At 37.7% G+C, this 14,015-nt stretch overlaps 1 protein-coding gene across 1 annotated transcript in view; it reads right to left on the reverse strand.

Moving 5' to 3' along the window:
* The window catches only part of vwa8 (von Willebrand factor A domain containing 8), a 140,318-nt gene that overhangs the window by 82,540 nt on the left and 43,763 nt on the right, over window positions 1-14,015 (reverse strand). The window contains exons 19-22 of the mRNA XM_048192999.1: window positions 12,954-13,060; window positions 9,238-9,309; window positions 6,004-6,080; window positions 2,757-2,832 (exon numbers count right to left, since the gene is read on the reverse strand). Of these exons, the coding sequence (XP_048048956.1) occupies window positions 2,757-2,832; window positions 6,004-6,080; window positions 9,238-9,309; window positions 12,954-13,060 (332 nt within the window). The remainder of the gene's footprint in view (window positions 1-2,756; window positions 2,833-6,003; window positions 6,081-9,237; window positions 9,310-12,953; window positions 13,061-14,015) is intronic.

Consider the following 14,015-nt stretch of genomic DNA (forward strand, 5'->3'; position numbering starts at 1 on the left):
CCGGGGCGTCCTCCGGGTGTGAGCTGGCAACGTGTTTGTCCTCGCTGGAGCAGTGGTCTGGACCATCTGCTGATAGATGTATAAATATCACTATGCAAAGTTTACACTTCACATGGCTGATTTTCAGGAGATCACAGGACACCCAGAACCACTGAGGTGATGAATCTTACAATCACATGCACAAATCCTGATAGAGCTCACTGTAGGTGTGTATACAAATAAAGAAAGGCAAGTATGGGCTCTGTTACAAAGTCTTGCTGTCCATTGCCTACATAGGAAAGTGGCTTTGAGGCAGCATCATAAGTCAAATGAAACTGCGTGTGTCATAAAAATAGAGCTGCTTATGTGAAGCATTAAAAGAGACTGAATTAATTCCAATAGAGTTCGGTGTTAAGGTGCCATATCTACTGTCAATAGTGTAGTGATGTATATACACAACTCTCACAGAAGTCACTTTCAAACCAAGCAGCTTTCTGTTGGTCAACATGGCAAATTCACATGACCAACTTGAAAGTGAGCAAAATCTGCATAGAGAACTTTATGCCCCAGAGCAAAACTCACAATCGCACATATTCAAATTGGAATGACTAGATTTTAGCCAGTGAAATTTCACAGAGCAATGGTAAATATGACTGCACCCTAGGTGTGTCGCTAATCTAACAACATGATACTCTTAACTTAAGTATTTTTTTTTTTTAAGTATTTGTTTTGTTCTAAAATATATTTTGCAGTGCATTCTGGGATTGCCTTCTCTAAGCAAGATACATTTGGCCAAAAGTTTTCTTAGAAAAGGGGTTTTCAATCAAGGGTCAAAGACTGTATACACCAAGATTGTTCACTCGTATTAGTACGAATGGGAGAAACTGCAACATTCAATATGGCGGAGAAAGTCCCACCTTCTTAATAAAAGAGCCAATCACCAACTGGTAATGTCACTGCATCACTGCAGCTGCTGTTAGATGCTTTGGTTCTTAAAGAAACTGAAACTCACGAATTGTGCATTGGTTGGACCAATCTGGGCTGCGTTTCCCAAAAGCATCATAAGACTAAGTTGATCGTAGCTCCAATGCCACCAATTGAGCTACAATCAACTTAGGCTTACAATGCTTTTGGGAAACGCTACCCAGATACATACGCTTTTTTAATGTTTTTTTTTATAAGTGAAAGAAACAATATTTATGATTCAGCTCATGTAGATTTTATTGCTGATTTGAAGCAGCTTTTGAGATTTCGATATTTAAGTAGATAGGAGTTGGTTTGCATGCCCAAAATAGCTGCCTGGAGGCACTGTCAATATGGTTGCTGAGCGAACAGACTTTCCTTGAAAGAGACTTTGTAGGGTCCTGGAGCCAGTTGCACCAGCTGTGCACAAGTTACAACGTAGACTAGTTTTGACGTAAATAGGCACTAAGTTACAACTTATGCACTACTAAATATTTTTGTGTTGCACCATTAATCTTAGTTGAAGCGTAACTCTACGTACACTAAATATTTACGGAAGCCTCCTATCAGGAGTAACGGTTGGAATAAAACAGCAGACTGACTGAACTGCATCAATAAGCTCTTGTTTTACCTGACAGACTTCATTCTTTACACATATATGATGCTGCTGACATTTACACTCTCTTACATTTTAAGAGAGAGAACATCATGTGAAAAGATTACTTTGTTAGCCACTCTTCAACACGAACCCGTTAAACAGCGCGCCACTGTGTGCATCTGTCCTATCACTCCGTGTTGGGCATGTTAAATAAAATCATAATCAATAAATGTCATTTATGTTTTTGTTGTTGTTGTTGTTTCAGTATTTATTTATTGATCCTTATTAAATTCGTTTCAAATACAGTTTCTGAATGTTATTTACATATAAAAACATTTATTATTAAGTAGTAGGCTATTATATTTAATGTGAACTTATTTTTTCTGTTAGCTACGTGAGGCAAAATAAGTCAGAATGAAGGATAAACTAAAATTCACGGAATTTCAACAACTTCTGCTCCTGTATTTGACGGATCACTGAGGGTAAACGTCATATTATGCGACTATGCATTACTTTACAGAGACCTTACGAGCTACTAGCCGAGTTCTGCCTTAAGAACAAATGGTGCAACCGAATAAAGTACAGAGTTAGTTACAAACTAGCTAGTAGTTACTAAGCCACTAGTGTGGACCTTATGTTCCAATTTGAGAAAGAACTTACGAACGGCTGGTGCAACCCTACCCTGGTCACTAAAAGTCAGAAAAGGAACAGAGAAAAATAGAAAAACAATTCTACTTAATGCATTTTTAAGGGCTGTCAAAGTTAATGCGTTTTAATCCCCTCAAAAAAAAAAAAAAAAAAAAAAAAAAAAAAAATATATATTAATTAGTAAATCTGCATTTAGTTTTGTAAAGAAAGAAAAAAAAAATCTTAAAAAGTACAAGCATTTTAACAAGCACTATATTTTAACAATGGCAATATATAAGCCAATTATTGCTTTAATTATTATTTTTTTTGTCTTTATATTATATCGCCCCTAATATTTCACTTACTATACACTAGGGGTGCAAAATTCAGTTCCTGGAGGGCCACAGCCCTGCAGAGTTTAGCTTCAATTAAATGCACCTGATCCAGTTAATCATATATGGGAGACCTTAGAAACCAATTATGTGAAAATCCCAAGAATAACTCCTTAAAGTTGAAAGTAAACCTGTGACAATGTAGGCAGCTCACAAGTTTTTGAAACAGAACCATGATGTCAGTGGTGAATACTGACCAATGGAGAGTCTTCATAGACAATGATTCCATCTCTCACAGAGGGCTGTAGGGTTAAAGTCTGGACTGTGGTGTCTCTGTTGGAGGATAAGAACAAAGCTTTAGACTGTGTTTGTCATGAAAAATAATGCATGTACTGGAAATGGTGACTCTGTTCACAGTTAAATCATAGCTAATATCTCTAGAGGCTGAGATAATTTGTCGATTCATATTTATGGGTTCTACACAAGTATAAAGTAAACTGACCTAAATTCAGTGTGATGGACAGAGCGCTCGAGTTCTTGTGCAGGTTTGAAATGTGACACATATCTCTATAGGCTTAGTGGAAGGGAGAATCCCTGAAGTGATTACTTTAGACTAATTAAAGATTTCCACAGTTGCTAACCAGGCCATAACTTTGGTTTAACTTTCAAGAACAAAACTTTCAAGATGACATCAACCTCTGAACCTCAAAGATGGGTTACATCTCATAACAGTAATCCCACATTTTTGATCCAAAGAGTTTCCATGAAGTTTTAAAATTCAGATACCCTGTCGTTCAAAAGTTTGGGGTCGGTGAGATTATTTTTTGTTTTTGATAGTCTCTTATGCTCAACAAGGCTGCATTTTTTATTAAAAATACAGTAAACATTAATATTGTGAAATATTACAATTAAAATATAAAGATATACAGGGGTTGGACAATGAAACTGAAACACCTGGTTTTAGACAACAATTTATTAGTATGGTATAGGGCCTCCTTTTGGGGTCAATACAGCATCCATTTGTCTTGAGAATGATAGATACAAGTTCTTCACAGTGGCCAGATGGGTTCTGAGCCATTCATCTGCAGAACAGTGGCCAGGTCACTATGTGATGAAAACGTTTTCCGACTTGCTCCTCCAAAGTGGCTCAAAATTTTTTTAGATCTGGTGATTGTGCAGGCCATGGGAGATGTTCAACTTCACTTTCATGTTCCTCAAACCATTCCGTCACAAGTCTTGCTGCTTGTATTGGTGCATTATCATGCTAACACATGGTACCCCCTTCAGGGTTCAATGTTTGAACCATATAGTGCACATGGTCCTCCAGAATGATTTGGCAGTCCTTGGCAGTGACGTGCCCATCAAGCACAATAAGTGATGCACAAGACAATACATGATATTGCAGGCCAGATCATCACTGATGCACCCCAGTGCTTCACTCTGGACACACACCAATCCAGGTGTTAAGCCTCTTTGGGGCTTCTCCACAACATAATTCCCATGGAAAGACAGTGAAGGTGGACTCATCAAAGAACCATACATGTTTCACATTGTCCACAGCCCAAGATTTGCACCGTTGGCACCACTGAAACTGACATTTGGCATTGACACAAGTGACCAAAGGTTTGGCTATAGTAGCCCAACCATGAATACTGACCTTGTGGAGCTCACGACAAACAGTTTTGGTGGAAATGGGATAGTCGAGGAGTTACTCTAGGTATTCCTGTTGGATGTGGCTCATCCTACGTGGTGGTATGCTGACATTATCCTGGATATACGGTGGCTCTCAATACACCACAAAGACTTGCTGTCCTGGTCACAGATGAGCCAGAGAGACATGCACCAACAATTTGTTCTCTTTTGAACTCTGATATGTCTCCCATTAGGTTGTGTGGATTGCAATATTTTATGTACAGCTGTGCTATTGCTCTGATAATTCAACCTTCACACTGCTCTTACTGATGGAATATATAAAAAAAATAAAATAAAAAAAAAAATCAGTGAAGATTGGCCCCCAGACCACGCATATATAAGCATGAAACCTCTAATACTATATTGGTCAGAGTTTCAGTTTCATTGACCAACCCCTGTATATCCCACATATGTTCCAGGTGACATAAAAGGAAACAGGACTCATCAGACCAGGCAACTTTCTTCCACTGCTCCAAGGTCCAGTTCCGACGCTCGCATGCCCATTGTAGGCACTTTCAATGGCAGACAGCGGTCATCATGGGCACTCTGATTGGTATGCGGCTAAGCAGTACCATACGCAGCACAGTGTGATAGACCCTCTGTTGGCTAGGAGCAGATGGGATAGTCTTTATTGCATCGATGAGCCTTGGGTGCCCAACACCGTTGCTGGTGGTGGGTCCCTCCCTCGGATCACAGTTGGTAAATTCTCACCACTGCTGACCAGGAGCAACCCACAAGCTTTGCCATTTCAGAGATACTCTGACCCAGTCGCCTTGCCATAAGAATTAGGCCCTTGTCAAAGTCGCTCAGATCTTTATTCCTAACCATTTCTCCTGCATCCAATATGTTGATTATGAGAAGTGATTGTTTGCTTACCATCTAATCTAACTAGGCCTTAAAATGTGGTCTTGTTAGGAGATGTTTAACGATATTCGCTTAACCTGTGACTGGTCATAATGTTTTGGCTCATCATCATATATATATGCCTTCTATTTGAATATATTTTACAATGTAATTTATTTATTAAATGTAAAGCGTTATTTAATGGTAGTGTATATCCAGATGTGACTGTGAGAGCCTGTTGTAAGCATGTTATACATGGTCTCTTTACTGACATTAGAAAATACTGACTGATATTTAACTAACAAAACAGCTTATGTCATTGTTGGCCAAATTTGATCTGGGAGGAATTAAAGGGAACTGGATTGAAAACTGAAGAAAAACGACAGTTTTGAACATTTTCCGCTCTTTTTAACACTTCATTGAGAGGAAGTGTCAAAAGAAGACATACTTTTGTGTTACACAGAGGATAGGAAAAATAATAAGAGGGTTGGAACAAGGTTAAGTGAATGATGGCAAAATGTAAAATGAGAACTGCTCCTCTAATTGTAGTTCTTCAAAGGCAAAAGCACAACTTAAAAGTTCCCTCTGCCCTGTCGACAGGTGTCCTAATTTATCAGGTTTAAAATAGCTCACTCAAGCCTTAGAGAGGAGATCTTTTTATTTCAGGCACTCAGTGAGTCTGCAAAAGGAAGTTTTCACCTTCTAACAGAAAACGTATGATGCATCCGTGTCCACATGTTTATCTGTCTGATAAATAAAGATGTCCTCTCTTTTTCCAGAGAGGTTACATTACTCATTTATTCACTTATGAAGAAAAGCTCCATGTAATGTCAGTAGATGTGGGTCATTTCCGGTGTGGCCTCGTAACCAGGTTCTAATTGAGTCTACATGAGAGTAGTTTCTGATAATAGGTCTACCTCTCTTAGAAGGCTTTATTTGAGGAGAACTCAAGGGACTTTTTTATTTTACCTGTGAAGCTGAAGATATTCTCTCGGTCTGTTCATGAGATGCAAGAATCGATCAACAATCTTGTTTTTCCCAACACCCTGCGAACAGAGTAAAAACATGTTAATGGAAAAGATCACCTATAAATGAAAATAATGTGTCATTAACTACCCATCCTCATGTCTTTCCAACCCTGTATTACTTTCTTTCATCTGTCAAGCTGATGCTAGGCAGAACATCAGAGCTTGTGAAAGTGGATGGTGATTTATACTGTCATGTCCTAAAAAAAGCACCATTAAATATCATAAAAGTAGTCCATATTACCCACGCGCTATATTCCAAGTGTTTTGAAGCCAATGAGTTTATTAGCCATTACTGGGGCTCTTAAAAATGGCACCTTATCAGGTTTGACAGTTTGCATTATAGAGCTCACATCATGTGACACGGCAATACTGTTATCCACATTACTTTTATGAAAAACAGAAGCTCAGACAATCTGCAAAATCTCTTTTGTTTTTCACAAAAAAAAAAAACAACAACATGCAGGTCAGCAAATGATGACAAAGTTTTCTTTTTTCATCTAAAGTATAGAGTAAAAAGTGTTTATCACATCAGTTCAGGCATCGCTACATAGTTGCTTGCTTGTTACTTGCACGCACCCAGAAAGCTGTGTCTGACAGCAGTCATGAAACTCTTTTGAGCAGCTGATTCTTTCACATAAAGCCAATTGGTCGAATTGGATCAAAAGTTACATTTCAGTGCCATCGAATGTTTTTTCAAAAGATGTAATATAAGTCTAAGGTGTCCCCTGAATGTGTCTGTGAAGTGTCAGCTCAAAATACCCCATAGATTTTTTTAAAATATTTTTTTTAACGGCCTATTTTGGGGCATAATTAGAAATGTGCTGATTCGGGGCTGCTGCCCCTTTAATTGCTCACGCTCTCCGCCCCCCAGAGCTCAACCCCCCTGTTATGTTGAGATTCGCCTGTTCTTCGGAGGTCTTTTAAACAAATTAAACAATGGAGTTTGAGACTCGCTGTATGTCATTTCCATGTACTGAACTCCTGTTATTCAACTATGCCGAGGTAAATTCAATTTTCAATTCTATGGCACCTTTAAACAATATCTCAATGAACAAAAACAATTTCCAAAATGTTGACAAGACTAAGTTTAATATAACATCTGTTTAACTTATAACATGGAAGTAAGGTTAATAATATAACTTAGATTACACATTTTTCAGTTTTACTCTAAATTAGGGTGATGCAAAAATTAGTACACACCATAACAAAAATTACTACATCTAGTACTTTGTATGACCTCCATGATTTTTAATGACAGCACCAAGTGTTCTAGGCATGGAATGAACAAGTTGGCGAGATTCTGCAACATCTATCTTTTTCCATTCTTCAAGAATGACCCTGTTTTAGAGACAGAAATCCACCAGTGGCCTTAGATGTATGTTTAGGATCATTGTCATGTTGGAAAATTGCACGACGACCAAGGGCATAGAGTGAAGGTAGCATCTTCTCTTTCAGTATAGAGCAGTACATCTGTGAATTCATGATGCTGTCAATGAAATGCAGCTCCCCGACACCAGCAGCACTCGTGCAGCCCCACATAAGGACACTGCCACCACCATGTTTCACTGTAGGCACCATTCATTTTTCTTTGTATTCCTCACCTTTGCGACGCTATACAGTTTTGAAGCCATCAGTTCCAAAAACATTTATCTTGGTCTCATCACTCCAGAGTATAGAGTCCCGGTAGACTTAATCTTTGTCAGCACAAGCCCTGTCAAACTCTAGGCGGGCTTTTTTGTGCCTGGGCTTCAGGAGAGGCTTCTTTCGTGGACGGCACCCATACATGCCATTCCTCTGCAGTGTACGCCATATTGTGTCACGGGAAATAACCACCCCAGTTTGGCTTTCTACTTCTTTAGATAACTGCAGTGAACTTGCATGCCGATTTTCTTCAACCCTTCTCATCAGAAGACGCTCCTGTTGAGGTGTTAACTTCCGTGGACGACCTGGACGTCTCTGTGAGATGGTTGCAGTTCCATCTTTTTAAAATTTTTGTACCACTTTTGCTACAGTATTCTGACTGATAAGTAAAGCTTTGCTGATCTTCTTGTAGCCTTCACCTTTCTGGTGTAAAGAAATTATTTTCCTTCTCAGGTCTTTTATCTTCCATGTGGTGCCATTGCTGACAGCATGAAATGGGAAGGGGTTTTACCACCCTTTTATAGTCAACTGTCTGCTGGACACCTGTGTGATGAATAATTCGACTCACCTGTGGTTGAATTCTTGTTAAATTATACATTTGTAGTCTAAAATGTAGCTTTGCTCCAGAGACTTTCAGTGGGGTGTACTCAGTTTTTGAAAATTGAAAATTTTGTTCTCTGAGTTATTAACCTTACTTTCATGTTATAAGTTAAACAGATGTTATATAAAACTTAGTCTTGTGAACATTTTGGAAATTGTTTTGGTGTTCATTGAGATATTGTTTAAAATGTTACTTTTCAAAGGGGGTGTACTCATTTACGCTGAGCACTGTGTGTGTGTGTGTGTGTGTGTGTGTGTGTGTGTGTATGTGTGTATGTGTGTGTATATATATATATATATATATATATTAAGCAGCACAACGGTTTTCAACAGTTGATAGTAAGAAATGTTTGAGAAGCGCAGCAAATAATCATATTAGAATGATTTCTGAAGGATCATGTGACACTGAAGACTGATCCAGCTTTGCATCACAGGAATAAATTAAATTTGAACATGTATTCAAATAGAAAAGAGCTATTTTGAATTGTAATAACATTTCAAAATATTATCGAGCAAATGCAGCCTTGGTGAAGATAAGAGACTTCTTTTAAAAACATAAAAAATGTTACGGTAGTTTATAAACAGGAAAGCATGTATTTACAGGTCTATTTCATTTTGTGTGTCAAGCACAGTCTTCTGTGCTTCAATCAATCTACTTGTCAAAACTCTGAAGTGACAGCAGTCAGGACGCCCACTCTTTTTCCACACCCTCAGGTCTCTAGTAGCGAGTGGGCGAGAGCCTGGCCACCGTAGGGCACAATGAGTTCTAGTTCATCCCGTAGCTTGTGGGCAGATGCTTTACAAACGCAGCTGTGCTTCATGGCATGATGCCATCGCTCTGGGCTAGTGTACTGTACATCTGCTCTGCTCTCAGTATCAGTGTGGACAGACGCCTCTGCAGACTGTCGTCCTGAGGATGGGAATCCTCAATTACCTGGTTCCCCACAAGAAGCAGGTGTTCCCCCAACAGGAAGTCCTTCAGCATGTCCTGCATGACCATCATGTGCTGTGAACAAACAGACAATACATTTTATAATGAGACCAGTACTAAATGCACTGGGGTACAAGCTTTAAATGACAAAAATTCCAGATTTTCAATGTGGTCTGAGACACCAAATCTGGGATTTTGAGTCAAGTCATCTATATTTATATAGCGATTTTTACAATACAGATTGTTTCAAAGCAGCTTCACAGTGATAACAGGAAAATTAATGGACATCGATTGTTTTGGCTCTCATTTGAGCACACTGAAAATCTGGGATTTTAGTCATTTAAAGCTGGAAACAAACCAAGTAAAAAATAAAATCAAAATAAATCGAAGACGAGTTATTTAAATGGACAATCAAGGTACAATATAACTTTGTGAAGTAATGTTATAAACCATTACAAACTTGTATGCAAAAATATAGGTTGCAATAACACTTACAATCGAAGAAAACAGGGATAGCGTTCCCTAACCCATAAGGGTTTAAAAGCCGACATCTGTACATGTGTAACATTGATCATATGACTCTTACATGATCATTAACAGCTTTATATGTCAGTTGAGTGATTTAAGCAAAAGGAGGAATTAACCTTTTGTTACGGTACCTAAATGTATTTTTCACTGTCCACTGTATGTGTCCACTGTCATGTGACCTGATTTATCTCAGATTGCTCCAGCGGTAAAATATGAAAACACATGTGAAAATCATCAATTATGTCTGAGAAGGTCACCTACATTTTACAGTCACACAAAAGCTGAATAGACAGATGGAAGCAGAAGTGAATTCTGGTCCAATTATGACACAATGAATTGAATTTTCTATTTCTGAGGCTGAAAAGGCACAAAGTGCTTTTTCAAAATGATAAGGACACATAAGGATGATGCGTTTACAGCATGCACACATTATACAACACAAGCGATGCGAGCGGACAAGAGTTTGCCATATTGGGGTGGGACATGTCCTCATTTCTGCCTCAGTGGACTACTGCACTTCTCCTTCTAGTGCTCTAAAGACAAAAAAGCAGGTCATTGAAAAGTGGGACAAGAGTAACTTTTTTTTCCTCCACCTCTTTCTGGGCCTCTGAAGGGAGGGTAGAGGTGGAAGTGAGGGAGGGATATCTGGGTCATCCTCATTCTCTTCTCACATCTAGGAGCAACTCTAGCGTAAGACCAAATGCCACACATGCAGTGTGGCAACAACATTGAGTATTACAATTGGCAACACTTTATATGTTGTTATTATTGCACAATATGATGCTAAACAGATCATTTATATATACCACTATTCAAAGATTTGGGGGTTGGTAAGATCAAGCAAGTTTTTTTGGTCACACTTTAGATTAGGGTCCAATTCACACCATTAACTAACTATAAACTATGACTTTTGCCTCAATAAACTCCTAATTACTGCTATGAAAACTGCATAACTGATGCTATGTCAGTTAAACTTGTTTCGTAAGAATACGGCAAACTCTTGTCCGCTCACATCGCTTGTGTTGTATAATGTGTGCATGCAGTAAACGCATCATCCTTATGTGTCCTTATCATATTGTAAATAAGTTGAATATGGAAGGCATAGGACATAGCGTAAGCATTTTGAACTGTGAGAGGCGTTGCACTTTCTTCGTAAGTTGAATACGGCATGCAGTCTGGCGGAAGATAGCTATTTTACTTTATAACGTGTTAAATATGGATATTTTTCTTACGCAAATGCATCACTTCTATTCAGAAGGCCTTTATTAACCCCTCGGAGTTGTGTGGAGTATGTTTATGATGGATGGATGCACTTTCTTGAGTTTCAAACAGTTGATTTCCATGCACTGCTATTATAAAGCTTAGAAGCATCAGGGTGATTATTAAGATAACACTGATTGTATTCGTCTGAAAGAAGAAAGTCATATACACCTAGGATGCCTTGAGAGTAAGTAAATTATGGAGTAATTTTCATTTTGAAGTCAACTAATCCTTTAACTAGCTGCTTATAAGCTTGCATATTGGCTGTTTATTAGTACTTATGAAGCACATATTAATGCCTTATTCTGCATGGCCATATTCTACATCCCCAAATCCTACCCCATACAGTACCTAACCTTACTAGCCTAACCTAACTATTAATAAGCAGTAAATTAAGAGATTATTGAGGCATAGTTAATAGTGAATATATGTTCCCCAAACCCAAGTGTTACCGTCTTTACTGTCAATTTTGATGCATCTTTGCCTAATTAAAAGTATTAATTTCTTTTAAAAAATCTTGGTAGTGTATAATATATACATTGTCATAAATATCATGAAATACTCATATTCGAATACACATTAATACTGATATAGTCTATAGTAAAATAACTGTAATGCACAGCGTTGAGTAGCTTATTGCTATTATTTGATGAAATGCACACATTTTCAATAAGAAAATTCATTTATTATTAATAATACACTTTTTTCCAAGTATATAGTTCATTAGTCTAAATGCAGGTGTTTACACTGCCAATTTAGTAACTTACAAATTTATTAATCAAAATAATGGTTGCTACACCCCTGTGTTCATTATTTCAAATTTTCTCTTTAAATGATACACACTTTGTGCATTAAAGATGAACTATATCATTTCAGAATAGTAACCTGTATATTTGAGCAGCTAAATGGGCCAGAAATGGCTCAATAGGTGTTTAGAATTTTTTGAATGTTTTGACTGAACAGTGGCAGATGGGGAATGTTTTTGAATGTTTTTTGTTTGGGTTTACAAATGCAAAGTAACTGATTGCTATCTAGTTGAGCATATGAACAGCTGTGCATGAGAAACAATGTGGTTTGAATCAGCATTAAGAGACTTAACTTTGAATGCTGAACATCCCTCAGTGAGAAGACCTTTAAATCCCTAATAATGAAATATGATTACACCCTGTTTCACTGCGGACCTGCTGAGATCCTGCTGTACTTGAGCATGACTGTGTGTTTGGCCAATGTTCTTTTGTCGGTACTCTCTGAGATCTGACCTTTGAGCAAAAGTCTCAGTTGATTTACAAGGCTTAGACAGAGATAGATTGAGCTTTCCTCACTGCCAGACCAACGTTGCCTCATTGCCAAGCAACGTTGCATCTTGGATTTCTTATACAGAATTCAACTGATGTTCAGTCACAGTGTGCGTGTGTGTATCTGCTATTATACAATGCACCGAGTCCAAGCCTATTCATTTCCACCCCCAATGTAATACCAAATTTAGCATTTTAATCAACAGTTTTTTGTTAACCTTTCACCATATGTCTTTGAGTATTGCATTAATATCGTATCGTGAGTTCAGTATCGTGATCTGTATCAAATTGTGACATGAGGGTATCGTTACACCCCTAGTTTTAGTTTATGGTAACAACAGTGTCTAAGATTTGGTCATAAAACATACCTATCAGTCTATTTGATGCATTTAAGGAATACTTCACAAAAAAGGCAACTCATCAAGAGAGAATGCCACAGAGGTTTCAAAATTCATGAAGGAGTAAATGATGACAGTTCTCATTTTTTTTTGCTGAACTATCCCTTTGACTTAGTAGAGCAGCTCTTGAGGCTAAAGGGATTGTGCTTTGCAGCCCCATTTCTTTGCTGCTCTAGGCTGTGGGCTGCAGACAAGAGGACAGTGTTTCTTGCTGGTAATAGGCAGATAAGGACCTCACCTGAACATTCTCATAAAACAGCACGTCTGGGACCTTCATCTTCTCATCAGGGCTGTACACAGGAGCCGAGATGTTCCCTATGGTCAGAAGTCCATCTTTTACTGTGCCTAACAGGGGAGAGCAGAAATGAAAAGAAAACGTGAGAGATTCTCAAAAAAGGAGATTTTACCAGACAACGATTACCTATTCAGCCATGTCACTGACCAGCTCTTAGGGACACACTCTGTTTTCTACACAAAAACAGTCCATTTCCTCCCATCTACACTTTTCAGACACAACATAATACTGTACGCCTGAAATCTAAGACTCTGAAACGGTCTCATACAGACCAGGGAAAATGGGACAAAATATCAGGGCAGGCTAAAATTACAGAGGAACCACTGAAGCTGAACCTGGGTTGTGTGAAATTCGAAATTGAGAAGGACTTTTCAAATTCAGCAAGATTCAGAATTTTAATTTGAATTCAAATGTAAGGACGCAAAATTAAATGGAATCTAACTGCTGTAAGTAGTCAAGAAAATACATTTGAGCCCATTAACGTGATCATACACAACAAATGGAGTATTTCCATTTGTTTAAAACAAAACCTATAGAAATGTGTACTTTTAAAATTATATAATAGTTATAAGTAGTATTGAATACCTTTAATATCTAATATCTTTTTATCTTTTAATAATGTAACAATGGTGGAAGAACACTTTATTTTCCAGAATTTACCCAAAAGTTTTCAAAATCGAGCCAAACATCCATATTTAACAAAAGATTCAAATTTAGGCAATATTTATTTTCACATTTTAAAAACAATGTGGTAGACATTTTGTGGTGTTGCATAGCAAAAAATGATGTGTTAGTTTTCTGCAAAAATTGTATTCTCCATATACAAACCCAATTCCAAAAAAGTTGGGACACTGTACAAATGGTGAATAAAAACAGAATGCAATGATGTGGAAGTTTCAAATTTCAATATTTTATTCAGAATACAACATAGATGACATATCATATGTTTAAACTGAGAAAATGTATCATTTTAAGGGAAAAATAAGTTGATTTTAAATTTCATGG

Source organism: Megalobrama amblycephala, linkage group LG6 (assembly GCF_018812025.1).
Source record: "Megalobrama amblycephala isolate DHTTF-2021 linkage group LG6, ASM1881202v1, whole genome shotgun sequence".
In the NCBI taxonomy this organism is placed as follows: domain Eukaryota; kingdom Metazoa; phylum Chordata; class Actinopteri; order Cypriniformes; family Xenocyprididae; genus Megalobrama; species Megalobrama amblycephala.